A 27,661-nucleotide genomic window follows, 5' to 3' on the forward strand; every position below is an offset into this window, starting at 1 on the left:
GTCCAAAATACATCCTTTACCCTATATACCAATCGACTCAGCTCGTCGAACTGAACAAATGTCTTTCAGCAGGGTTTGTTCGCTCTGAGGAGTATTCAAGAGAAGGTGTACCGAAGCAGTCTACTACCGACAAAAAAAAGTGGAATGGCGTATATGAGGCAACTGCTCCTCAAGCCAATAAAATTAAACTCCAACAACAACAACAACAACAACAACAAGAGAAGGTGTACAAACTTCTCTTTCTGGATCTGTTAGCCGAGTGCATTGTACAGGAATACACAATCTTTGTATGAAAGAGCGTGCGTCATACCCACTCTCGATCACACAAGCCCACAAGTATAAAGAGAACAGGAAAATGAAAATTTGCTGCTTACCGAAATGCATACATTTAGGCTATGTTCTTAAACTTCCATGTGAATACGTTGTTGTGAGCGCCTAAACATAGAAGTTTTTATACACAACAGCAAAACACACGTGACCGAAAATATTCTCACTCTTTATCGATCATGTTTCTCTCGGCTTCAATCTAAAAAATGCACGTGTGAACGCTCTCGAGTGTGAATCAATGCACTTCTCTTTACTTGTAAAATCTCTACGCATTTCAAAACGAAGTATGAGAAATTACCAACCCTGTCTGTCAGTCCGTGTTTTTTTTTTCTTCCTAAGCAATGGAGGGGGAATCTGCTCAACAGATATCCTGGGTTGACCAGGAAGTGCGGGGTTAGGGATCACCGAGGGAGGCAGGACTACATCCCCGACCCGCTAAACCGTTTCCATTGCCGCCAAGCCCATAGTCCCTTCGGTACGACCAGAAAGTAATGCTTCAAAGGGGGGCCAGTGCACAACGCACCCTCGAGGTTAGCTGCGTGTCCTTGCAGCACCGAACATCGTAACTCGCTTTTTTAGAAGAACACCATGGTATCGTGCCAGCGCGTTGCCGGCTTTCCAGGTGGCCTTCCCACGCCCATATGTATTTTCGGAAGGTGGGAAGGTCGACTTCGCGGCTGCTTCCCTTTGCACGACTGGTATCAAGAATGATGATGCCGCGTGCACCCCAAATTGACCTTTCTGCGATAGGGCCTATTCGCCAACACACAGAGGGACTTGCCGACGCGGTGCCTACGCCTGCCCCAGCCTTGACGAGGACCCCTTTCCGTTCTCGGGCTCGGAACCCGCCCGGTTGACCGACGCCGTGAAAGCGACGATACCATGTTGTTCTTCGCGCGGCCACTTGTTCGATAAAAGGATCGAGTTCGACCACAGAGCATGACCACCGGTATGACCCATGAAGCCGACTCCGATCCCTTGGACCACCTCTTATTTGCGCCTGAACTAGCCATCCTTGAGTCCACGCGCCACCTTCTGTGTAGCTCCGAGACGATTTGGGCGATAGCCGATAAAACGGCGTTCCAGCCAACTTCATCTTTACACATCCTCCGAACTAGGTTATCCGGGGTAGTGTCCAGACCACATGTGGCAAGCATGTGGTCACGCATTGCACGAAAACGTGGGCACGCGAACAACACGTGTTCCGCCGTTTCCTCTAAACCTGCGCACACCAAACACTCGGGCGTGGCCGAGCAAGCCAGCTGCGTTCCCTGCACTGTGATTTTGCAGCACGCTTAAACGCCGGGCACAACGAACCCCTCATGGGGTGCTTGCTGTTCACAGCTTTGCTGGTGAGTGTGTGTGTGTGTGTGTGAGTGTGTTTTTTTTTATTGAGTTATGACACTAATGTCTGCACTTCCTCGCAAAACTGCTTGGAAACATTCACCATCACCCCTTGCCGCCTGCTAGGGGGATTGGGCTCTGGGGTTCACGCCTGCTATGTTACCTATAATTAGGTAATCCTTGTTTCTATGGAAACTTGCTTCCACATGGGAGGAAAACCCTCAAATGAGGGAAAAAACCTCCTTTCCTAGCTTTGCTATCTTGCTCCTCCCCGGGACCGCAAGATGCGTCTTCTTCTACGAGCTCATTCGAGCTCGGTGCTGTTAAGCACCTCTCCTTGGCCTCCACTTTGAAGTGGTTGGTGTCTCGACGACTTTAAACAACTAATTCTTCGCGTTCTACTCGGTCTAGTCCTCGAGGGTGGATCTATCTACTCCGACAGAGAATTCCCCGGCGATGGAGTTTCTCCCACACCGAAGCCAACCAGCCGGGTGCCAAGGTCAGTCCAGCGATTCCGGTGGAACAGGGCGTCCGGTTCACTGGTGCCCTGACTACCCGTCGCTGGTGGTATTTCGTCGCGATCTACTCAGTCTAGTCCCTGGCGGTGGATCTAGCCTACACCGACGGAGAGTTCCCCGACAAAAGAATTTCTCCCGGTACCGATTCTCTTTGGTCGTTGCTCCATTTCTTTTGCAAAACTGATGATATGCGCGATACTACCCCGTCGACCGCATTCCAAGTGCTTTCCTCTCGACACATTTCCTCAACGACGTTCTCCAAGCTTAAACCGGTTATTTCCCTTTGTAGTGCTTCAAACCTTGGACATGCGAAGACCACGTGCTCCGGCGTCTCTTCGACGTTCTCACAGTTCGGACAGAACGGTGAGTTGGCATGCCCGAACCGATGCAGATACTTCCTGAAGCATCAGTGGCCCGACAGGAACTGCGTCAGGTGGAAGTTTACCTCGCCATGCTTTCTATTTTTCCACGTTGCCAGGTTCGGAATAAGAAGGTGAGTCCACCTTCCTTTCTCCGTACTGTCCCACTCCTGTCGCCATCTCGCCATCAAACGGATTCTCACCACCTTCCTTATGTTTCTGGTGTCTCTCCGCTGATAACACTCGATATCTTCCTCCAGTGCGATGCAGATGGGTAACATCCCGGCAATAACGCATGCTGCCTCCGACGATATTGTTCTATACGCGCTTGCAACCCGTATGGCCATCAACCGGAACACACTTTTTAGTTTTTCACGGTTCCGCTTGGTTTGCAGTGCTTTCCCCCAAGCAGGAACTCCATACCGCAGTATCGATGACGAGACACTAGCTAGCAGACGCCTCGTGCTGCTTCTTGGTCCGCCAACGTTTGGCATGATCCTCATTATCGCGTTCATTGCCTTCGCCGACTTTTCACAGGCGTAGTCGATATGGCTGTTGAAGTTCAGCCGGTCATCAATCATCACTCCCAGGTGCTTCAGTGACCGTTTCGATATAATTTCATGCCCTCCGATTACGATCTCCATCCGTTGGATTGCTTTGCAGTTGCTGACTAATAGCACCTCCGTTTTTTGGTGAGCTATCTGTAGCTTGACTCCATTCATCCAAATCTCGATTGTGGTTATCGCCTCCGTCACAGACGCGTCCACTTCTTCGAGTGTCTCGCCCATCACTGTTAGTGACACGTCGTGAGCAAAACCCATGATTCTCACTTTCCTGGGCAGCTGCAGTGTCAGGACTCCATCATACATCCCGTTCCAGAGGCTTGGGCCGAGTATGGAACCCTGAGGAACACCCGCCGTAACACGCATCGACTTTTGCCCTTCGTTCGTGTCATACACCAGAACTCTGCTCTGAAAGTAGCTCTTCAGAATGTTACCCTAGCAGCACACATATTCCACTTAGGTTACTGCAACTCGTCTGTGACCAGATTTAGTCACAAATAAGTTGCTGTAACTGATTGTGTCTGACTTGTGCTGCTCGGGTACACAGATAGCCGGGAACCCGCATTCTGTGCAGCGCAGCGGCGATTGCTTCAAAACTGGCGCTGTTGAACGCGTTCTTCACGTCTATCGTAACCACTGCGCAGTATCGATCTCCTCTTCGTTTCTGTTTGGACGCTTTCTCAGCACTTTCGAGTACTGTCCGGATTGCATCAACAGTTGATACTCCTTTTCGGAATCCGAACTGCATCATTGACAGCCCACCCTCACCCTCCATACACTTTGTCAACCTGTTGAGGATGATCCTCTCCAGGAGCTTCCCAACTGTATCTATCAGGCATATCGGTCTATACGAGGCCGGATTCCCCGGAGGCTTCCCAGGTTTTGGCAGCAACACCAGCTTCTGGGTCTTCCACATTTCTGGAAAGTTACCCTCGTCCAGGCACCGCTGGAGTACCGTTCTGAACATGTCCGGATATGCCAAGATCGCAGCTTTCAGAGCCACGTTTGGTATTCCATCTGGACCGGGTGCTTTCTTCGTTTTCAGGTGCCTTGCTGCTTCTGTCAGCTCGTCATTGGACACTTGTCGATCCTCGGCAATTGCTTCCGCATCTTCGCCGTATGGTGTCGGTGGCCACGTAGTCAGGTCGTGTTTCGGGAAGAGACCTTCCACGATTTCCTTCAGCATTACTGGACACATTTCAGCTGGCGTCGACGGGCCTTTGATCTTCGCCATCATAATTCTGTACGCATCACCCCAGGGATTGGCGTCTGCTTCTCGCCATAGCTCCTTGTAGCAGTCTGATTTGCTAATCTTGATTGCTCGTTTCAATGCGGTTCTAGCTTCCCGGAACGCCGCCTTGCGATCCTCTCTTTCTGGTTCCGTCCTCGCTCTCTGTGCCCGCCTCCTGGATCTGAGACAAGCAGCACGCAGCGCACTGAGCCTCACAAGCCGTTACCATTCTCCTTATCAGTTCGGCCGCATCAATGTGCTCGATACTATTGTCCGGACGAAGCGCCTCAACAAAGAGGTCCTTATTAAAAGCTCTCATCTTCCACTTCTGCTCAACGGTCGCTCTTCTTCGTGTTGTCGCAGGGATTCGTTGCCCAATACAATAGCGAATCGCCTGGTGCTCGCTACGGGTGTACATTTCACTAACTCTCCAGTTCATGTTTGGCATCAGCGAAGGACTGCAGAACGTGATGTCGATGATAGACTCCCTCCCGTCTCTGCGAAATGTGCTTACGGTGCCTTCATTGCACAATCGTACGTCTAGCTTCGCCAGAGCTTCCTGCAGAATGTATCCCCTCGTATTGGTTACTCTGCTGCCCCACTCCACAGACCAGGCATTGAAATCACCTCCTATAACTACCGCCCCTCGTTCGATCAGCTTGTCGGTTAACTGCTCTAGCATCTGGCTGAACTGCTCCACAGTCCACCTTGGAGGTGCATAGCAACTGCATATGTAAATGCCGCTGATTTTGGCAATCACGAATCCTTCACATAAACTCTCCACCCCTTCATGGATAGGCAGTCTGCCCATAACTTGTGTCGCAGCCATTCCCGTTCTATCAGCCACCCAGTTGCCATTATCAGGGGGAATTCGATACGGCTCTGCAATTATCGTTATGTCACGCATCACTTCTGTTGTTGACTGCCATAACAGTTGCTGTGCGGTTTCGCAGTGATTCAGATTAATCTGAATTATCTCCACTACTGCTGGCCTGCGATCGCCCTCTTGTAGGCAAGGCATTTGTAGCCACCCGTCTGATGATCATTCCCTTCTTCCTGTGTGCAAAGCATACACTTGGGTTTTTGCGTGCAGTCTTTCGCAAAATGACCTGTTCCCCCGCATTTAAAACACATATTGGATCTGTCCGGACCCTTACAAGCCCCTGCTCGATGTCCGAAGCCCAAACATTTGAAGCATCTCTCAGCTTGTTTATTCACCTGCGGGGCGGCTTTCAATGGGCACTTTGACCATCCAACCGTCAATTTGCCTACCTCTAGAGCCTTGTTAGCAGCGGTTACTGGCAGACGAATTATCGCTGTTTGTGTTCCCCCGAACGCTTTCCTTATTCGGATTGCCATTTGCATCTCGACCAGGTTACATTGTGACCTTAGAGCATCCTTGAGCTCTTCTTCCGACGTGATCTCGTCTAGATCTCTGCACATAATCACCATCTCTGGGGTCAGGGATTTAACTTCCGCCTCTGCGCCCAACGATTTTGCGAGGCGCTCCTGCATAATCGAGCAATCGACCGCAGGGTCCTTCTTCAACTCGAAGAGCATCTCTCCGGTTTGAGTGCGCCTGGTCCTTATTACATTCTCGCCCAAGTCCCTCAGCTCCGGATCCTCTCTAACCTTCTTGAGTAGCGCAGCATACGTCCGTGCATCGTTAGCCTTGACGAGTACGGCTTCCCCCTTCGGTGGCTTCTGACGAGGCGGAGGCTTTTCTTTCTTGTTCTGCTCCATCTTTCTCGCCTCTTTTCGCTTCAGCTGTTCATTTCTTTTCTCCTTCTGGCCAACTACGGTACTCCATCCTGATCCCTGTGAAGCAGCGTCTGTCCCTCCAACGGCGGCAGCGTCCTCCCGCGTTTGCTTCTTGAGACCGCCTGGCCTCCCGTCTCCCGGCGAAGTTCTGGCCCTTTTAGGAGTCATGGAGACTGATGTACTCTCCAACCCAGCTAACATCTCTTTCCCCTGCTTCTTAGGATGTAACGGATCAGCTGTGCCGATATATTCCTGTTCCGGCGGAGCTAAGGCAGCAGGAGCCTTAGTCAGCGCCAATGCGCGCTCCGCTGCATCGGCCCTCAACACTGCGGTATCGAATTCATTTACTGCCGATACTAACGCCTTTCGGATCTAGTGAACCATGTCCTTAATCTCCTTATGGACATTGTTTCTCCCATCCAAGAAGTTGTGGAGCTCCTCCACCAATCTCTTTGCAGTCACTATTTTCGGCTTTTGGGGAGGCTTGTTTAACTCGCTCTGTTCTAGCCGCTGCTCCTGCTGCTGCTGTTGCCCCTGCTTCTGCTGATGTTGTTGTTGATGTAGCACTACTGCTACTGGTGATCTCACCAGCCCACTACTGGCGAACGGGTTTGCCGCTCCTGCGTCTGCTTCTGTATGATTTGTTGGATTACTCATTCTTTAGGGTCCCCCTCCAAACCGTTATCTCCACCCATGGTACGTAGTCGTTTATGATCCATGGATTATCTTTACAAGCAGTGAGGTCCATTCGAGGGTTAACACGGGTGCACTTATATGACCGTGTTCACAGCCGATCGCGCAATCGGGAAAATCTCAACCGATCCTAGTACTCACCTAAAAAATTGGAGGACGAGTATTGAACGCATTTGGAAGACTGCTAGTTTTTTAACGGGACGGAGGCGACCGTACTGTTGGCCCACTCGCCATTTCAAGCCGGTGTCACCCTTCCTTACTCAGGAAGTAAAACAGCAAGACCGTCAGCCCAAAATCGTCATTTCCAATCCACTATCCAGATTCCGTTATCATTAGCCGTGACCAGTATGCCATAATTAGGACCTTACTGGTATCGATCCTAATGTTCGGTTGGCACTCCTGTTGATGGGGCTTAAGTGCTTTGGAAGCGGCACGGGTCGCTTGTACAGAGCTGCTTATAGTTTTTTTTTTCAAAGATTGCAGCAATGCATTCAAATGACCGCAAATCCAAGTAAAATCTATCCCCCTAAAGTGCTATTTTGACCTCTCTTATGTGTTTTTCTTATTTTTTTAATGCGCGTGAAAGGTACCACCAACGCTAGATTGCTAGGTGGATTAATCAGGGTTTTATAAAAAAAATCAGAAAAAAATTTCACTCTTTTTTCATTTTCCTTAACCGAAAAGCCTACCGAACCAGCTAGAATGACACCAGCGATCTCGTAGTAAATTTACAGAGGGTACTTCACTACTGACCCTCTACCATCACAAACGAAAGCCTTTCGGTTACAAGTTCATTACTGTCAATAGCGTTTTTAGTTTTAACACTCTTCTTCTTCTTTCTTTCTTGGCATTACATCCCGCTACTGGGACATTGCCTTTTCGCAGCATAATTTTCATTAAGCACTTCCACTGCTAGCTTTCTAAGCCGAGTAAACATTTTTGCATTTATATATCATAAGCCTAACACGATGATACGTTCATGCCCAGAGAAGTTGAGACAGCTTCCGGCACTGCGAATCGAACCCAGTCACCCTCAGTATGGTTTTGCTTTGTTGCCGCGCGTTTTAACGCTAGACTAAGGAGGCCCCCACCGTAAATATTGAATCTGCCGGAGTTGGTTTGCTCATGGATCACCCATGCAGTATCGCATACATTGTGTACATCAAGCGGGGTCAGCTTGTCGATGTTGAATCGGTTTTGATAATGCCAGGAAAAATGCTGGTTACTTGAGGGAAATTGTGAATAGGAACATAGAAACGTAAACAGAATGAACAGAAAATTAATCAGATTTTTGGTTCAATATTTCTGTGGCCCAATCTGCCTACAGAGCTCTTAATACGCATATAAACCTTAATAACATTAACTTCTGGTTATGTTTAGCGTATTCCATAATAATAAAAAATAGCTCTCAAAAGTTATTAAAAAACATTTTCGAGATTATGCCAAAATTAGGAGGAAAATGTTGCCAAAAACAGTTGTTGCCAAAATCAGGGATAGACAAAATCGGGTTGGGACGGTACTCATTTTTTCAATGAGGGTGAAGTGAGAAATGATTAGTGAGAAGTGAGAAGTAAAATGTCTCGATTCTCACCAATAATTTCTCACTACTCATTACCCGAGCAACGAAAGTTAGATGAAAATGGTTTCAGCAACTTGATTGTGACGGAATCCGGTTACATATGAGTTGCAGTAACCTATGGGGAATTTGTGTGCTGTACCTATTCGTCCAAGTGATCTGTTCGGCCAAATGACCTATTTGGCCATATGATCTTTTCGGTCATATGCATTTTTTGGCCAATTGACTTTTGACCAGATGGGTTTCGGCCTAATGGTTTGCTCGGCTTAGTGGAATTCGGCAAATTGGGTCTCGGGCAAACGAGCCTACCCCTCTTACAGTACTGTCTAAGCGATTTTGATCGTATTCGCTTGAAGTGTCGAAGGCATGCATTATCACATGGAGGCTTAGGAGCTGGGCGGTGAGGTGGGACAAATTACGAGAGATACCGTGCGGGACCGAAATCCGTACAGCACCGAAATCCATCCACCTTATGAGATATCAATAAATTAAAGGGGGTTGAAGGTGAATCATAAAGTAATAATTTATCTTATCCTGTTCAGATACTTGGCAGTAAGCTTTTACGACATAGAAATGGAAAGAAGGCTTTGAAATTAAAACAATAAAAATCAAAAATAAATCGCACCCACCAAACGCGGAGTTTTGGCCGCCATTTTGTTTTCGTGTAGAGCATAATTGCACCAAAAGTAACTGTGTTTTAATTGCTAATTGCGAATCATTACATAAGATAAGCGGAATACAAATCGAAGGGATCGCTTCTCAAGGTGCGTATCGAACTATTCACAGTGGTAGTTTAGTCAATCAGAATGCTTCAATTTAAATATTTAGTTTAAAAATAGCTGTACGGATTTTGATCCTTTGATTCGAAATCAATCGCAAATTTCCTCATTCGTATCGAGTTACCAAAAATTGGCACCCAATCATTTAACGTAATACTGCTGTAGCATAGACTCTTCGGCCTTTAAGCTTCTAAAATGTATCCTCGCTAATAGAATCCAATTCCAAGAAAAGCCAGCTTAATACAGCTACCGGCTTAATATTCGTTTTGGCAAGTCCTAACAGTTGATAATGGGGGACACCAAGGCAGTTCCGCTGTTCATTCGACTGGTTTTTCCTCGTTGCTGACCGAAAACTACAAACCATTCTTTTCGACAACTGCATACCAGTGCATCACATGCATAAATAGCAAACGCTTTAATTCCGGAGCCACTCATCTAACCTTCCGCTTTTCTTTCTCTCCCGCAGACCACTACAACTACTGGGGCCTGATCCTGGTGCTGTTTCCGATCCTGACGCTGTTCGGCAACGTCCTGGTGATACTGGCCGTGTGCCGGGAGCGGACTTTGCAAACGGTGACCAACTATTTCATAGTGTCACTCGCGTTGGCCGACCTGCTGGTGGCGGTGGTGGTGATGCCGTTTGCCGTCTATGTCCTGGTAAGTACCGACTACGGAAGCCACCCAGCCCGGATTCACGTACGTTGGCGGCTTGGTTTCAAGTATGTGAGCGGTTGCCCGCATGTGCTTTTGCTAGTCGAAAGAGCGCGGCAAAGTAGTTGGCGAAGAACAGATGCTTTTGAAACGAGTTTTTCCGCTGGAAGTTGAATAGTGCCACACAGGAATCACGTCATCGTGCCCGCAAGGGGGGGGCAGGGGTTAAGCGGGAAAGTAGTTGGTTGGGTGCATGAGAGATATGCTTCAGTGAAAACATTGTGGTTTTGACTAGAGCGAAGAAATGTTGGGAATTGAAAGAAACTTCTGGCGGAATGTGACTATAAGGGAACTGCCGGGATGCTTCTTGGTCAAACGGTATATTGTATTCGGAATGTTATGAGCGGATTTTCCATGATATACAGCCAGAGAAGTTGGTTGAATTTAGCAAATATTTTTGGGATATCTTTACGGTTTTATTTAGTCAAACTCGAGTATGTGAATTATTCAGAGAAAAATTGCAAACGCAAAATAATGAACGAAATGTAAATCTTCACTACCAAGTAAAAACTCGGTAAACTTTCCGAGAGGATGTCAATGAAGGGCTTAAAATAAATTTTCGATTGATATTAACGCCATGGAATTAACGAGTTTATGAAATTGCAAAACACAACATATTTCAGAACCGAGAATGTTTTAGTTTGATTTTGGAAGCATAAGCCCTTTTAAAAATTCTATTTATTTTGAAGTTGAAGAAAATATTAATCTCAAGTACATAAAGAGTATCCTTTCCTACGTACAACAACGAACTATTTCCCGCACTCAGCGTTTTCCCAGCTGTTGTGCAAACAATAATTAACAAAACAATCCGACTGTCACATCGGACCAACAACGGCCACTGGATTCGTAGTGCTTGTCCGTGCGCTTCTGTTGGTGCTTATTTTTCCATCTCATAAGTAGACGTGCCCATGTGTGCTCGAATGCCTCGTCGTCGGCACATTCTACGTGCTCTACATTTATGTGTTCCGCAGCTGCCTTCATACAAGTACTCAGACGTTGAACCACACTTACGCTTGTCAACATCGCCTTTGTCGAGCGCTCGTTTTTTTTTTCCAGACAGATGAGCAATAATTTTCTACGATATACAAACCGACGGAATCAGAAATGAGGACGACTTGTGAGTTTATGAGTGAGGATCGGTGCACGGAACGTTCATTGTTCGCAACACGTGGCTAAATGAAAGTCGCGGATAGTTTTTCATTTTGGCGTATGTGTTTTTTCAGCTATGCAAAGTTTCAATAAGCTGATATTTTTCGATCTTCCTTTTTAGGTAGTTCATTTAAATGCCTCTATCGTATCGGATTGGAGCACTAGTTTAAAATTATCTCTAGTCGTAATTTTCGAATACTATGCTGGACTGATATGAGAAATCCGATTCGTCTCGGTGCAACAAAATGTTGCTCGCAAAGCTGTTCTTCTTCAGAAAGATATCTGGAAGGAAAACTATACTGTTCGAGTTCCTAAAACTTTCGAAGCCGTCGGGATATCTAATCCTCAGATAAAACAATTAGGCATTTTCCAGGCTCAAGTAGTCGGAAAAATAATCCAGTGCCTGGTAGTACGTCGATTTTGCCGGGAAGGTGGAATAGTGCATCGGCAAGGTCTATTCATATTGAAACCAGCCACTTATTGATGGGAGCTGGTTTGCGTGGAAGTGTGTTGGTAATTTTCTCCAGAACCAGGCAGGCCGCAGTAGAGAGATAATTTGGGGAAGGGTCGTTTGGCCGAAACCCATTCGACTGAAAGCCATTTGGCCGAATGCCACTAGGCCGAACAAAACATTAGACCGAAACCCATCTGGCCGAAAGTCATTAGGCCGAAAGGGTCATTTGACCGAATATGACATTTGAAAAGTGAGAAATTAGAATGAGAAGAGAGACGTCTCACTTTTCACTTCCCATTTCTCACCACTCACCGTAAAAAGTGAGTAGTGCGAAGTGGAAGACGAAGACGTCTCACTACTCACTTCGTGCTCCTCATGTTTTACAGTGAGAAGTGAGAATGAGGAATGAGAATTAATTTAATTAAAAAATTAATTTCTCACTTTTCAAACAACCTATTCGACCAAATGTCTTTTTCGGCCAAACGACCCTTCCCCGATAATTTGTGTAGCGATATGACAATTGCGGCACACATGTCGGAACCAAGGGCCCCGCACGCCTGTCATTTGCGAACAAAGCTCGTGTACTCTGCATCGAAACTTAGAACTGGTATTAGGGCGCAATCGTTAATGCGAACATATGTATATTTGGTTTGTTACTGCAAATAAATTATGGTTCGAGTATCTCAAGCCACATCGTTACATTGCTGCATGATTGAGTGTTTGGTTTGATGAAATATCGAAACCAAAAGTGTGCATAAACATTGCCATGAGCCATCCCCGATGATCCATAACATTGATGGCGACAGTGGCATCATCAAAGTTTAGGGAGTCTGTAATTTAACTCGATGCAAATAAAGTTGAAAAGTGGAGCAATGTGTGATGAGGTGAGTTAAACCTGCTTTAAATTAAATACAACATACGTTCTTGTTCCTCTAGTTCAGGCCTGCCCAACCTTTACAAACCACGGGCCAATTTCCATAATGGCCACTTGCTGGCGGGCCAAAACATATTCGATACATATTTTTCACACATTTTCAAAATACCAAAAGCAAAATATGGCATTTAGTTTTACAGAATGCCATAAATTGTTTGAAAAAGACTAAACACGATTTAATTACGTTTGAATAATCTTTCTTCAATCGAATTTTGAAAGCAGATAATGAAGATCAACAATTACTTTTTACTGCTTTCATTATTGATGGGAGTTGTCCACACAGATATGTACTTCTGAGAAGAGAAAATATCTTACGAAAGATGAGTCTTTCTGAAATTTAGATTTGAGCACGTTGCTGCATTGGAGGTCAATTATCTCCATTTGAAACATTCCAAATATATTACTCACATCAATAAACGGTGTTGAGGGACTATGTCCTCAAAAGTTAGCGAATGGGCTTAAATATTTCTGTTAAAAGGCTTCGACAACAACTTCTTTTCTACAGGACAACAATCAATTGTGGGAATCAGGGTTACTGATTCCTACATAGCATCATCTTTCGCTTGAGATGCCGCTCGGTTATGAATACCACAGCTTTTGTTCGTGTGTATTCGTCACGCGTGAGAACACGATACGCAATGAACCAAACCATACATTTTGGGCTTCCCTTTTCATCCGTGCTTTTGCCAATCACTGAGTTACCAGTATCTGCAAATTGGAAGCAAACGGCACTCACCAGTTATTCGTTTCTGCACGGATTCTTGCTTTGCGTATAAAGTGTTCATCGGATTCCTTGTTGATTGCATCACGAGCGATGGATCGCCAAAACGCATCGCGAGTGATGATGATTGGGTATGATTGGAAGTTGTAGGGAGCGTTACACAGGATTCTCTTATGGATATGAACCTAGAGGTGTTCTGCTTTAGCCTTTCGGAACATTTGAAGCGCGAGGCCACGAGCTTTGTATTTAGTACATTCAGACGTTAATTATTGTTATATCGCTTTAAACATAAAAGATAGACGCTTACAGTCTTCATTAAAGTTATTTGGGAGATCTAGGGCTTTTAGTTGAAGATGAGTTCAGGGATGCATCCGCTTGACAGCGGTAGCGTTTGTGCGACGACGTAATGGGGTCGAAACTTATACGATTTTACTCTTTGAAAGTCAGACGAATCTAAACAATAAATTAACAAAAACAACAATAAGACGCAATGTTAACATGGTATTGAACTCGAATAAATGTTTGTTATACATTAAACAGTTCAGAAACATTGGAAAATTTGTGGCAATATATTTGCCACTGCCTTGCAAGCGCAATTTCAGCAACAACAAAAATAAATAAAATATTTTTAAAAATTAGGTTTTACGCTGGGTGCTGCGGATAGAGTCGCTTTTCTGCGCTCAAGCGAGTAGAAGGATATTTTGAAATCACTCCCATAAACAAAATTATTTTGCAGTTACTTGGTTGTCAAACATTTCCCGCTCTTAGAATTTTGCTTTCCATGCTGCATGAAAGCCCACAAATGCGCTAGACTCCACAAGGCTTTACGGTTGTTTACATACATTCTTGCTCCATTTAGCTGCTGAATCTCGTGAAATTTCGTAACGAGTGCTTTTAGTTGCATTCCTACTAATTTTCCACTCGAAAATGTGAAAATATTTGTCACAAAGAATACAAAACTAAAAAAAAACGCAATTTCGTCGAAAATCCAAAAATTAAATATATGTACAAGAAAAGCAACGCATTTTTCACGCTAAACACCTTATAATCTAACACAGGAGATACAAAATAATTAATACCAATGGGAAAAAGTATATCTTTGTCGGTTTTTTAACGAATTACAACTGAAAATCCTTCTTTCACTCGAAACTTACGACCTATTTGTAAAACAATTGACATTGACATTTCAATTTTTATGGCTTAAATTCATCTGGAGTGTTACTAGATATGAAATATAGCTACAAGATTTTTTTATTCTTTATTAAAGTGATTTTTAAATAATTATAAAGTTCATCACTGATAGTATACGAGTGAATTTTTTGTTACGAATTTCATATTTGTGATTTTTTATTTTTTAAACTTACTCACTCGACTCCGAGAATAAGTATCATGGAAAAATTGGATTAATGCATACCGTCGTCGGGGGTGACAATGGGTCTGGGGTGAAAATGAGCCAGCGTCCTCGCCGACAGTCTGGAGGTCGGAAAAATCGTTCAAAAAGGTCTCAATTCAGTTTTCTTGTTCTCAGATACACTAAATCTAATCTTCAATTTTATGTAGCCGAAACAGTGACCCATTCTCATCACCATTTGAACCACTGTTTCCCTGAAGACGGTACCTTATAACACAGAGAACAGACATGGAGGCTCGAACAAAATTTCTGGATTGCTAATTGATTGTACATCATTTGCTCTATACATCATTTACCCCATTTACCCTATACACATAGGCGGAGCCAGAGTTCTGGTAATGGTAATGGTGGGGCACCAGTAACTTCAATACACATCAAGTCTCACTGGCGTATAAAAACACAGATTTCACTTTAGATTCGGAAATATTTTAAATTTATTTTTTGGCTAATCTGATTGGATCTTTATATGTTCCGTAAACTCGCACAAACAGCCCTAGTCTTCTTGATCCGTGCTCTTATGTCATGCTTAGTTCCGCCGTCCGAAGCTAAGTGGCTGCCAAATATTGAATGTTTTCGACGAAGGATATCTCGACATTTTTAATTTTCTAAAAGAATTCTATAAAAACTCCTACAGGGAAAGCCCTCCGTGATGTCTACGATAACTTTGGAAATTCCGGAATTTACTTTAGAAATTTCTTTACGAATTTCTTTGGAACTTCTTTTGGGAATTTCTTTAAAAAATCCTTCAAAAAATTCGGAAATATCTTTGTAAAATATTGCAATTCGATAAGAAATTCCTATGAAATTAATATACTTCCCCCATTCGCATATATGCCAGTCTCATGCCGTTTTTGTCGCATACAGATATAATAGCCATTGATGTTTCAAATCGCATGTTTCATATAAAGTTTCAAAAAATCTAATAATGATGTTTTACATTAGATGTTATTAAAATTTTGCTGAGTAGTTCATCATTCGATAGATTACCGTGAAACAATTTAGTTAGGGTTAAACAGTGTTTGGTTCTGTGCAGTCAGGTTGTGCAAATTCGAGTACTTTCAATATTGAACGCACATGACTTTGTATTTTTGGACATACAAGATCAACACTATCCATTCCCGAGTAGACGATAATAGTTCGATAATATCAAATGTTGATAGGATAGCACAATAAGATATGGACATAATTGATATGAGAGATAAAAGATCAGACGATAATATCAATATTTTACACCAAAAAAATCATGAGAAGACCAAGTTATGCTATTTGTAATAAGTGATCAATATCATGTGCCATTAGTTCTTATAGGTTCTTATTCATAGCATATGTTGATATTTTAATGATATTTCGGTGTAATTTTTTGATATATTTGCCTGTTCTTTTATCTCTCATATCAATTAAGTCTACATCATGTTTTATTATTCTGTTCATGGCTTCTGCCCGGGTTGGGTTAACTCAAAAGTGATGAAAAGTGAAATTTTATTGTTATGTGGGTGGGGCAGTACAGGAGTTTCGATGAAAATTTATTTAGGAATCCTTTCTGAAATTTCTTTATAAATGCTTTCTTTCTTTCTGGAATGGATTCTTTCAATTAATTTAGTATTTGTATTTGGTGAAACTCCAGAAAACTTCTTGATGAATTGTTCCAGAAATTTCTTAGAAATTACTGGAATTTCTTCAGAAAATAATTTGAAGATTTTTTTTTTTAATTTTTTAAGACTTTCCTTCGGAAATATTATCAAAATTGCGTATATAATTAAATTTCAGAATAAACATTCAATTTGGTGGGTCACGTACCCCACCACCGTTTGTATAACTGCAAATATACATTACCAGGTGACAGATGATGTTATGTTGTTGCGTATTTGTATCAATGTGGTTCAACTTCAGCATAAACACTAGCTGTATCTGCTGTTCAATATAGTAGATTTTCTATGTTCCTTCCACACACACGAGGTGGAGAACAGCCTTGAAGAAATTTAAAGTAAATAACTAGAGTTTAGTATGGAGACATAATGAAAGCTCTTTTATTGTTTTGAACTGAAACCTATTAAATATTCCAAGCATTTTTTATCCGTATTTTATATCAATGAGATGCGTAGTTGGTGAGAACTACGCATGGTGAGAATGGGTGATTTGTCCAAACAAGGAAACTAATCATAAGGAAGTGGAAAAGGAAAAATCGATAGTGCATGTTTGAATTAGTGTAAAACCAGTTTAAATGATCTAAATGCGTTCAATCAAAATGGGCTATCAAAAACAGTCAATTTTGCACCCACTGTGTGGTAATTCATACCATTTTGGTACCTTTCAATTTATGGAAATAGATTTTAAAATTAGGAGTTGTTTTTCCACTTACCCTAGTGGAATGGGGTAAGTGGAAAACCCATGCTACCTTAACCTTCAATAGTGATGAGTAGTTACATATAACTAAAATCATTACGATAATTGCTCTGAGTATCTTTTGTGGAATAATTTCATTACCTTAACGGAATAGATCCTCAAGGAATTCTCGTAATAGTTAGGGAAAAGCTGGTTTTGCCTTCTCGAACACTAAGTGTATGTAAAATCTATATGTTCGCCCCAAAGATGAACTTTTTGAAGGAAAAATGGGACTTACAAGGTTATAGACTAATCAACTTAGTTTAACGAATTGAGATGATGTCTGTATGTGCGTATTTGTATGTATGTGTGTGCGCAAAGCACGTACAAAATTATCAGTTATTCTTAAGCACTTGTCCTTAACCAATTTGTTCGCAAAAAAAAATGCTTTCGACGGCGAAACTTGTTATGAATAAAAATTAATGTGAATTATAGAATATATTTACCTATCACTGCTATTTTTAACTTTCTTATACATTTTTTTTCATATGTAAAACATGTGAAAGGCATCAATACCGATAGGTGGATTAATCAGGCATTTTCTCATTTATATTAGTCTAATCACCACTGGAATCACAATGATAACAAAGAAGGAACATATTAAGATTCACAGCTATTAAAATAAACCCTGGAGGGAAGAAACTAATTGCGTAATTAGAATATTATCCACTTCCCCCGCAGTGTTCGATACCTGGGGTAAGTGTAAAATCTTAGAATTATTTTCTTTCTTGGTACAAACCACTACCAATTGAATGGGATTAGTTTAATTGTATTATAATGGTCACCTGTGATAGAAATTCACTGGAAAAAGGGACAAATGGTGCAAATAAAAATTGATTTTATGAATGCAAAAATCAACTTTTCGCGAAACCTAAAATTACAGTTCAAGCGTTAACCGTGTTAGTGTATGTATCATTCAAATTTCAGCATAGTATTAGTGTGAGCATCAAAGTATATTCTTGCATAATGTTCTGACGTGGTAAAAATTGTAAAGTATGCACAATTCCAATTTTTCGAATCGATTTTTACACTTACCCCCTTTTTCCACTTCCCCCAGTGTACCTTACTTTAAATGGTGTGGCGCCATCTCTTTCAAACAGCACCACCGTTTTAGTACAGGTTCCCCGAAGACAAATTAGAAGAAGCACTCCGCGCCCTATTTTAGAAATCTAAGACTTCCGTTTGATGCCAACATATCGAAAACCTATTGGAACATGAATTTTTGCTATCACGTTGAAATCTTGGGCAATGTTTTACCCCAATTCATAACTTCTTCAATGCATTATAATGAATAAATTCTTTGAACAGTGCTAATCACATAAACCAATGTGGTAAGATGATGCATAGCACACTCTGGTTTTGTTCTTCATAAGAAATGCTAAGCCATGTTTACCAGTATTAAATATATCCGCATAACAATATCAATAGAATTAAATAATGTTCAATTTGTCATGCTATCAGTAATCTATGGTAAACTACGACGAGCAGCGATATCATTTGAACCTCGCTCCATACCTCCCATACCTAGGTAGGTATATTATTCTCCACCCGCATCGCTTGCTGTCCGTTGCAATGTTTGCCGGCGGACTGCGATGATTCAATTTTTCTATCATCATCACCACTCATCGCCATTCATCATCGCATCCGATCGCAAATCTCCAAATTCTGCTGGAGATAAATCGAGGCCGATGCAAAAGCAGTACGAACAGTACACTGGATTTTGTTTTTACGCGATTTACATTTTCTCAATTTTCCACTCATCCTAAATGTTAAACGCATATTAATTATCATGTGATTTTTCTTTGATTTATTCTGGATTATTTGAAACATATTGCGAAGAGTTTGGTGGCAAATTGAAGTCACACGATCAAAAATACGAGCGAAAAAAAATCGTGTAAAAACAAAATCCTGTGTACAGCACTTTTGCACACACCGGAGTCACTCACCACATGGTGATGAATCAAACCCGAAGCTAATGCAGTACGAATAAATACGAAACATATTCATACAGGATTCACTCGTCAGCTTTGGGAAGATGTAATTTGTGCGGTTCATCCGGGATGCATCATTTATCGTTCTTTTCCGATTCCGTTCGCAAAGTATGAGTGAATGCGAGATACTTGATGCGATTTCCATTTGTTTCAATTTTGTTTCAATAGTTTGTACCTATGTTGGATAATGAAAGTTCGTCGTTGACGATTGAGATGTTTCGTGACATCTAATACAAAGGCCAATCCACTCACCCATTCAGGATAATGCAGCTTGTGCATTGATATTCTGCTTCCATTTTCGTCAACATAATTTGGAATTAGTGGTGGTTAAGTTGATTTTCTGAATAACGAGCATTGCTAAACACGAATATTGATCGTTTTTGTACATAGACCTTTTTTGTGATAAATGCAATATGCAGAGAAATAACACAAATTATTTTTTGTAGCTGATTAACAATCGAGTAACAGATAAACAAAATTGCCTTGATTTTCAAGTGTCACAAAGCCCATGTTCTTTCCCATCATTGCCGGAGCTCCATCAGTTGTTAGGCCTTAAGTTTTCAAATAAGAGTTCTTTCATACAGGTCTCAACAGTTTTCCTCAGGTCTATACCTGTGGTAGTCGTTTTCTTCATTTAGATCAAAGCTGCTAATTCCTCTGTAATTTGAAGATGATCATCAATTTCCCTTATTAAGAGAGCTACCTGTACCTTGTTTTTTTACGTTCAGTATTTTCATCGATTGTGACTAGGCAGATTCAGAAGCAGGTGGCTTTTTCACGTAACGTAGTTTTCAAATCTTCTGTGAAAACTCTAATTCTTCGCCGCGCTTTATGACAAACTAATATTACTGAAGGAGGCTTTTTTAGAGCACATCATATCAACAACAGTCGATATGCATTCCATAACGAGTTCTCCGTTCAACTTCGTTAATTAATTTTTTTTTTTTCAATTAATAATAACCTAGGGGAAATGACGGCTTTGGCAGGTTTTGTTCTATTATTGGCAGGGGTTTTTTTTTATGACTGATTATGTTCAAATTTGGCCCAAACATTCTTTGCATATCAAAGAATATTGTGGCCAAATTTCATAAAATTCGGTCGACAAAACCCCCTGCCAATAATAGAACAAAACCTGTCAAAACCGTCTGTTCCCCTACATGATTTATTAACCTTTCGGGACTCGCGCCATTGTAAAAAGTACAACACCTTCGAAAAAAGGTCGCCTGTTGTTTACAACAGGGACGAGACGGAATGAGCGATCAAGAACCATGCGAGTCCCGGAAAGTTGATAAATAATAAGAAGGAGCTTCTCGAGCCAGACAGAAAAACTTTCGGGCCGGTTATGAAGTATTCTTTCTAACACGACGCGGGCCACAGAAAATGGAGCTAAGGGCCGCATCCGGCCCGCGGGCCGTACGTTGGGCAGCCCTGCTCTAGTTGCTGTTTGTTGGAGTGGCATGCTTGTTTTTGCTTTTGGAGGTTGCATTAATTGCAGAATGAAACTACGCGATTCAATAAAGTTTAGGAAGCATTAAAGCGTTTTATCAACTTCTGACATTTCGGCAATTTAGTGGCATAAACGTTGTTTTGTTCCGGGAACTTATTCTTTGCAGACTATGAACAAAGGCCAAGTATCCCGATCTTCTCTTTTCATGGCTTTGAGAGCCCAAAGCACTTTATCCGAAACGTCATCCAGTGTACGTAAACCTTGTGCCGAAGCTAACGTTAGGCTGCGTTGTGCAGGAAACCGTTGTATGTGCTTATTAGCTATTTTTTGTGGCTTATTATGCTGATTTTAGTTTTAGCGTCTACAATTTTAAGAAAGCACCAACGAATCAAAAAGAAGCCACAAATCCATATTTCCATACATATATTTGGGACATTTGCCCCAATCTTCCCCTTCAACTAGCTCCTAACTTCTCTACTCATTTCTTCTTACACGCTAACATATTTTTTTTTACTCACGGTACCGGCTACTTGGGCGCTTTCACCATCTGTTCGCTGCGTCGTCGCTCTCCGCACGACCCGCAAGGCTGATTCCTTCGCTGGAGACCCCTCTGGCCGTCCAGCGCGACCGGGATGCTGGATGAGGTCCCTCCGAGGCCCTTGCCGTGCTCGTCGTTGATGACGAGGTTTCCGTCCGAAACAGGCCAACCGTTTCGGTACCACACTAACACCCTACTAACGACAATGATCACCAATTGCTCGCTCATTAACTTATCCAAACGATGGGGTGCTTTTGTCCTGTCTGAATCCTGACTGATTCTTCAAACTGTAGACAGTTTTTTGCCTACCGTAGTAGTGGTGCTCTTCCACGCGATTCACCTCTGGCTTCTGTCTGATCTGCGAAATATTTGAGGTTAGATCTGTATCATGGTGATGAGAGGTCTACCTTTAGTTCGCCATATACTAGCGCTCTCAAAAGAAACCGAATTCTGGCGATTTGCGAGCTCCTCCTTTTCCCTGTACGGCTAGGTTCCGAACTTCTCGCGCGAGTTTCACTCGGTGTTTGTACCTGATTTGTCAAACATCGACCACACTGTGACTGTTGGTTTTCTTCTTACCTCAGACCCAAAACCACGCTCGCTCGAGGAGTCACCACCGGGTTGGATTCTCGTTCTGCCGTTTCTCTGGCCGAAGCTCTGGCTCACGTCGTAGAAACAAAAGCGTCTTAGCCAGATCTGGTTTCCGAAGCGTCTTTACGGTTTAAGGTCTACCATGGTCAAATTGTCAGCTACAAGCAAAAATGGGGCCCTCCTTAGCCGTGCGGTAAGACGCGCGGCTACAAAGCAAGACCATGCTGAGGGAGGCTGGGTTCGATTCCCGGTGCCGGTCTAGGCAATTTTCGGATTGGGAATTGTCTCGACTTCCCTGGGCATAAAAGTATCATCGTGTTAGCCTCATGGTATACTTATTGGCATTACATTCTTATTGGCATTACATCCACACACTGGGACACAACCGCCTCGCAGCTTAGTGTTCATCAAGCACTTCCACAGTTATTAACTGCTAGGTTTCTAAGCCAAGTTCCCATTCTTGCATTTGTATATCATGAGGCTAACACGATGAGACGAGCTCGGTGGTCTAGTGACTACCGCTTCTGCCTTATAAGCAGGAGGTCGTGGTCGAGGTCAATTCCAGGCTCGTCCCTTTTCTACTTTGTATTTCTATCTTAGATCTTTCTGTGTTTCACGTTCTACCAAAACGATTCCTACTGTTATAACCTCCCACACAATCCCAAAACCTCCCGTGGCATCTATGAGAGGTCGTAGAGTTCTTTGGATCTTTCTTAACTAGGTGTCCAACTAACCATCCTTCCCCTTCCTCAGCATTCGCAAGGACGTGGCCAGGACAGATCTCGACTATTGGAGAGTGCATTGCTTCTATCTAAGAGGTAGTGATTAGTCCCAAATCAATATCTTTGGTAACGGAAAGTGATGCTACTCTCATACAATAGTCTTGGCTTGTACCACCTACGAATTTGTGCGAAATGCTCAATGCTAATGCTAATGAGGCTAAAACGATGATACTTTTATTCCCAGGGAAGTCGAGACCATTTCCAATCCGAAAACCCTCAGCATGGTCTTGCTTTGTAGCCGCGCGTCTTACCGCACGGCTGAGGAGGGCCCAATAAGTTTTTATATATAATCTGATAATCCTCGCTTTTTGTGATTGTGAAATAACCATAACCACACTCAAGGAATTCCTTCCCAGGAGTTCTGGGGATTAACCTCAGGGAAGTTCTTCTTCTTATGATTTTGGGAAATTACGGCATCCTCTAGATATTCCTGTTCTTCGAAATCTGTTTAGAGGTATAGATAAACGGGGTGAACATATGGCTACCGCTTCTGCTTCATACGCAGGAGGTGATGGGTCAATTCCCATTCCTCCTGCTTTGTATAATTTTCATTTCCTAGCAATCGGTAGAACTGGGAATGGATTTCATACCGCTTCCATTTTCTATCCTATGTCTTAAACTTGACTGCTCTATCATTCAGTTCTAATTGAAAATGTTCCTGCCTCCGATTAGAATGCTATCTTTTCTTTCCTATCACATTGGCAACATGTTTACCTAGATGCACCATTGAACCTGCCCCATGAAATTTCTGCTTCCATGCACTATGGTCCAGGATACAGATTTAAGAGGAAAGATGCATTTTACGCCAAAACTATATTAAAAAAAAATGTTGTTCTACAAAATTGTTCGAAATAGTAAGGCCATAAGGTTCTACCAAAAAATAGGGTGGCCCATCATATAAAAAAAATTAGCGCAGCTTATTCCAATCAATTTTGCTAAAAAAACTTTTTCTGTAGCTCTTGATTTGGTTGATTTAGAGCAATTTTACCTAATTGAATTAGGGTGTACCTAAGAAAAACAGTATTTTTTTATCTACTTTTTTTATTTTAGATTTTTCGAAATAGTCGTCTTTAGATGACTTTTAGAGCTCAAAAAAATGCAACTTTTGATTGGTAAATATGCTCAATATCTTTTTCCGATAAAAAGTTATAACCGTTTTTCTGTCAAAATTACATTTTTTTCATAAGTTGATATCTCCGGTTAGGGCAGACCAAAAAAATATATTCACACGGCTTCTGAAAGAGAAATTAATATTCTTTATTGTGGCAAAAAATTGGGGATATTTTATTTTTTTATCTCAAGTTTAACCAATTTTACTAAATTCATGTTTTTTCAAATAAATTGATATAACTCGACAACGGAAGAAGATACAGACGATATTCTTATAACAAAACACGCGTTGTAAAAAGCCCCAAAAGTCTTCAGAAGGTGAAAATGAAATAAGCAGATCATAAATATTGTTTTTAAGGGACACCCTAATCCTGGTAAGTAAAATTACTCTAAACAAGTGAGCTTAAGAGCTACATAAAAAGTTTATACAGCAAAAGCTGCGCTACAACTTTGTAGAACATTTTATGTCAATATTCCGCAAAATGAAAAAAATAAAAATTTCAAATGGCCCACCCTATTTTTCGGTAATTCTATAATAAGGGTCCAAGTATCCAGAACAACTTTGTAGAACAAACTTTGTTTCTATAAAGTATGCTTCAGACCAAAATGAGCGATTCCAAGCAACAGCATCAAAATTTAAGAAAATTTTTAATTCATGATTTTCTATTGAGTTGAAACTTTGCACAGTTTTTCAATTTCATCTAAATCGTCATTTTTCGATATCAAATCTTCATATTGAGTCACGACTAACTTTTTAAAGGGTGTATGTGAAAAGGGTTCAAAAATATTTAAAAAGCTGCACAGCAAAAACGGAATGTTCGATTGTTATGATTTTTTCAGCAAAGTGGGACAACTAAATGGTGATTCTTAAGAAAATGTGCACAGTAAAAAAAATTTTTTTGCCTTTAAAATATTTTTGTCACAAAACTCAAATATCTCAAAACCCTATCTTTTTTCGAACGTATTTTTTAGGAAAACGGTCCATTATATTAGCTATCTACCATAAAAATTTGGTGATGGTAAACTAAAAACAAAAAGTTATGACATTTCAAACATTTCACAATTTTCACATATAGTAAACAAAAAAATTTCCGTGTATTTTTTTCAAGAATCGCAGTTTGATGCTGATTTTATTGTTAAGGGCCTTGCGTGAGTTAAACAAGTTGTTTGTATGATATTCCATATTTATGTATTCATCGATATTATGTATATTATATGTATAAATATTATATGTATAAATAAATAAAATGAATTAATATTATCCTAAGTATTAAATTAAATGTGGCAGTTACACAATGTTGTTATAGAAACTCTAAGAGTTTTGGGTTTGAATTTTGGTATGGGTTATGATATCATGAAAACAGTTTATGAATACTTATTTTTATTTATTTTATTCAAATTTTTTCAAATATCGAACACTTTTGAATTATTATCAGCACAGTTTGAGTATAGTTTTGCTTTAATTTTATTTTCCGACAATGGAATGAAACAGTGAAATTTTTGGGTTCCTTGGATCGTTTTCGCGTTATTAAATTGCTCGCTGAGCTCTGAAGCCTTTATTTCGTACTCTTCAGTAGTAGTAAAACAAAATGATAATTTGGTTAAATCTTTTCTTTTCTACGATTTGCCCAATCAAAAAGTTCTTTCGCAGTTTTAATTGGATGCTCACGTTCTTTGGCTAAACTTGCTCTTGTGGCCATGCGCTTTATTGTTCCTCCAATAGCATCACAAGGACCTTTGCCATGTGATGTAACAAAAATGCCATTCTGCATCAATTCCGTACATTGATTTAAATTGACATAGGCTCGAAAAATTCTTACGATTTTTGTACTGCGACGCTGCTCCATCAGACATGAAATATATCTTTTGACTTCTTTATGCTTATCAACGCGTAAAAAGTTAATCATTTTTCAATGAACAAGTTTACGGATACTGAATCGTGTCTTAAATCTTCGGAAATTATAATAAAACTTAAGTGTTCAATTTGCGTACTTCCATTAAAATAAATAACGAATGGATGAATTGTAGCTTGTTGTACGTTCCAGTGATGGGACTGCACTTCATCTTGCAATACAAAGCTGTAATTTTCAGAAAATCACAAATGACTAAAATTCACCATTTTGTAATGTATTTTTCGTATTTTTTAAAAAGCTGGATTGTTCTGTTTTAATGAAATCGTGAGGGATTAAACTTTCTAATTTCAAGCAAAAATATTAGACAAACTCATCTACAGGTTTTACAATAGTTTCTATGTCACACCTATCCGTGGTCACCCATTGCTCAAATGATAACTGATCAATATATTTTTCTTCAAACTCAGCGAATAAAGTATTTTCCAATGATGAAGAATCTGGACAATCCGAACAAGATCGTAGATAGCAATTTGATGTTGTATTTTCACACAAAAGACTACCAGTTAACATTTTAATATCCTTTGTTAAATTGATTCTTTTCAAACTATGTAAAATAAGATTAATATTCTCATGGGTTGTGCACACACACACATTATGTGTTCCTGAATTGGAAAGAAGCTTACATTGCCTTGGCCGAAGGCTTGCAAATGAGGAAAAACCTATTTTAATATTATCGTGAATTTCCTTGAAGCGTGTGTACGCTTCTTTCAAAGTCGTCATCATTAATCGTTTTTGGATTGCTTGACGCTTTCCATCTTTTTACTGATACATAATCTTTTTGACCAGGCATAGCTCGACTTACTTCATCATCTTCAAAATATTGAACTACTATTTCTTTTGTCTCATCTGTTAATGCAGTACTAGACCTAGTATTTTTGGTTGAAAGACAGTTATTCTTCAATTGTTTTGCCTCTTTTACTGTATTTCTATTGGTTTTGAACTTATCAATGGCATCCTGAATAGACCACGAACTTGGCAGCATCGACAAAATCAATAATTTTTCTTTCCTTGTCGTGGCTGCATTCGAGAACCTTTCCTTCATATTTATAATTACCTCATCGTAGTCTGTATTTTCCACATCATCAGGTCCTAATTTGAAGAGGTTTCTTCGTACAGCTTCGTTTATTTCACGGTATTTTTTCTCCGGGTAATAAACGTAGTCCATCTTACTCCATTTAATCGGAGTCACTTTTATCCCAGCTATGCCCTCGTTAAAGCGTTCGATGTTGACCTTTTGGATACACTCATCTTCCGATTGATTTGTTGAAACAGATTTCGCTGATGGTACGGTGGCAAGGCTCTCAGCACTTAATACTTCTGGTAATTCCTCAGTTGTTGTCGATACATCTGGCAATTCCTCAGTTGCTGTCGTTTTCGAACTTCCTGCGCTCTGCTCAACCGATGATGTACAGATTGCTCTTTTGTCAACGTTTAGACGGCAGGACGTGCAAATGCGTAAATTTGTATTCAATGTGGACATTGGAGCATAACCAGTCGCTTTCAGTTTATCTATGGTGCTTTCGGTGAGATTTCGTAACTCTTTTGAACACTTCTTTCCATCAAACGGCCTACAACAGTTGAGAAAGCGGCTACTCATGTTGTTCGTAATATTTCAATAAACAAAATCACTTTTAAGTTTTTACTGACTAGTTTGGTGTCATTTGCTTGACTGAAGAAAAAATTACTATAAGATCTTTTAACAACCTTAGTTGTCGTACTTTTTTTGCTTTTTCGTTGGCGTTGTCATGGTATGTTCCTATCATGCATTTGTTGTTGTTGAAGATACCCGTTTCCTCCCGATCATAAAGTCTATTCTCTAAGAGGTATATTTTTTGCAGGTAAACTATAGACGTACACGTGTATATAAATCTTTGATTTTGCAGCTTTTGTCTTAAAAATAACATTTCTGATATGTTTCTATCAACGTTATTATCAACAGGTTTCAACACTATTAAAAGAATTTTTCGCCAGTCACGTGCAATGAAAATTATGACACTATCAATACTTTGATCACAACACTGGATCGTGTCTAAGTTTCTTATAGATGCTATGAATAATTAAATCAAAATATCATGAAAACAACTTGTTTAAATCACGTCCCTTAACAATAAAATCTGCATCAAACTGCAATTCTCGAAATAACTTACACAGAAAATTTTTTTTTACTAAATGTGAAAATTGTGAAATGTTTGAAATGTCATAACTTTTTTGTTTATTAGTTTACCATCACCAAATTTTTTTGGTAGATAGCTAATATAATGGACCGTTTTCCCTAAAAAAATTACGTTCGAAAAAAGATAGGGTTTTGAGATATTTGAGTTTTTGTGACAAAAATGATATTTTTAAAGGCAAAAAATTTTATTTTACTGTGCACAT

At 40.9% G+C, this 27,661-nt stretch overlaps 1 protein-coding gene across 1 annotated transcript in view; it reads left to right on the forward strand.

The window, feature by feature from the left end:
- The window catches only part of LOC134226697 (dopamine D2-like receptor), a 1,014,775-nt gene that overhangs the window by 253,764 nt on the left and 733,350 nt on the right, over positions 1 to 27,661 (forward strand). Inside the window, exon 4 of the mRNA XM_062707645.1 lies at positions 9,618 to 9,808. Within this exon, the coding sequence (XP_062563629.1) occupies positions 9,618 to 9,808 (191 nt within the window). The remainder of the gene's footprint in view (positions 1 to 9,617; positions 9,809 to 27,661) is intronic.

This window comes from Armigeres subalbatus, chromosome 3 (genome assembly GCF_024139115.2).
Source record: "Armigeres subalbatus isolate Guangzhou_Male chromosome 3, GZ_Asu_2, whole genome shotgun sequence".
Classification (NCBI taxonomy): Eukaryota; Metazoa; Arthropoda; class Insecta; order Diptera; family Culicidae; genus Armigeres; species Armigeres subalbatus.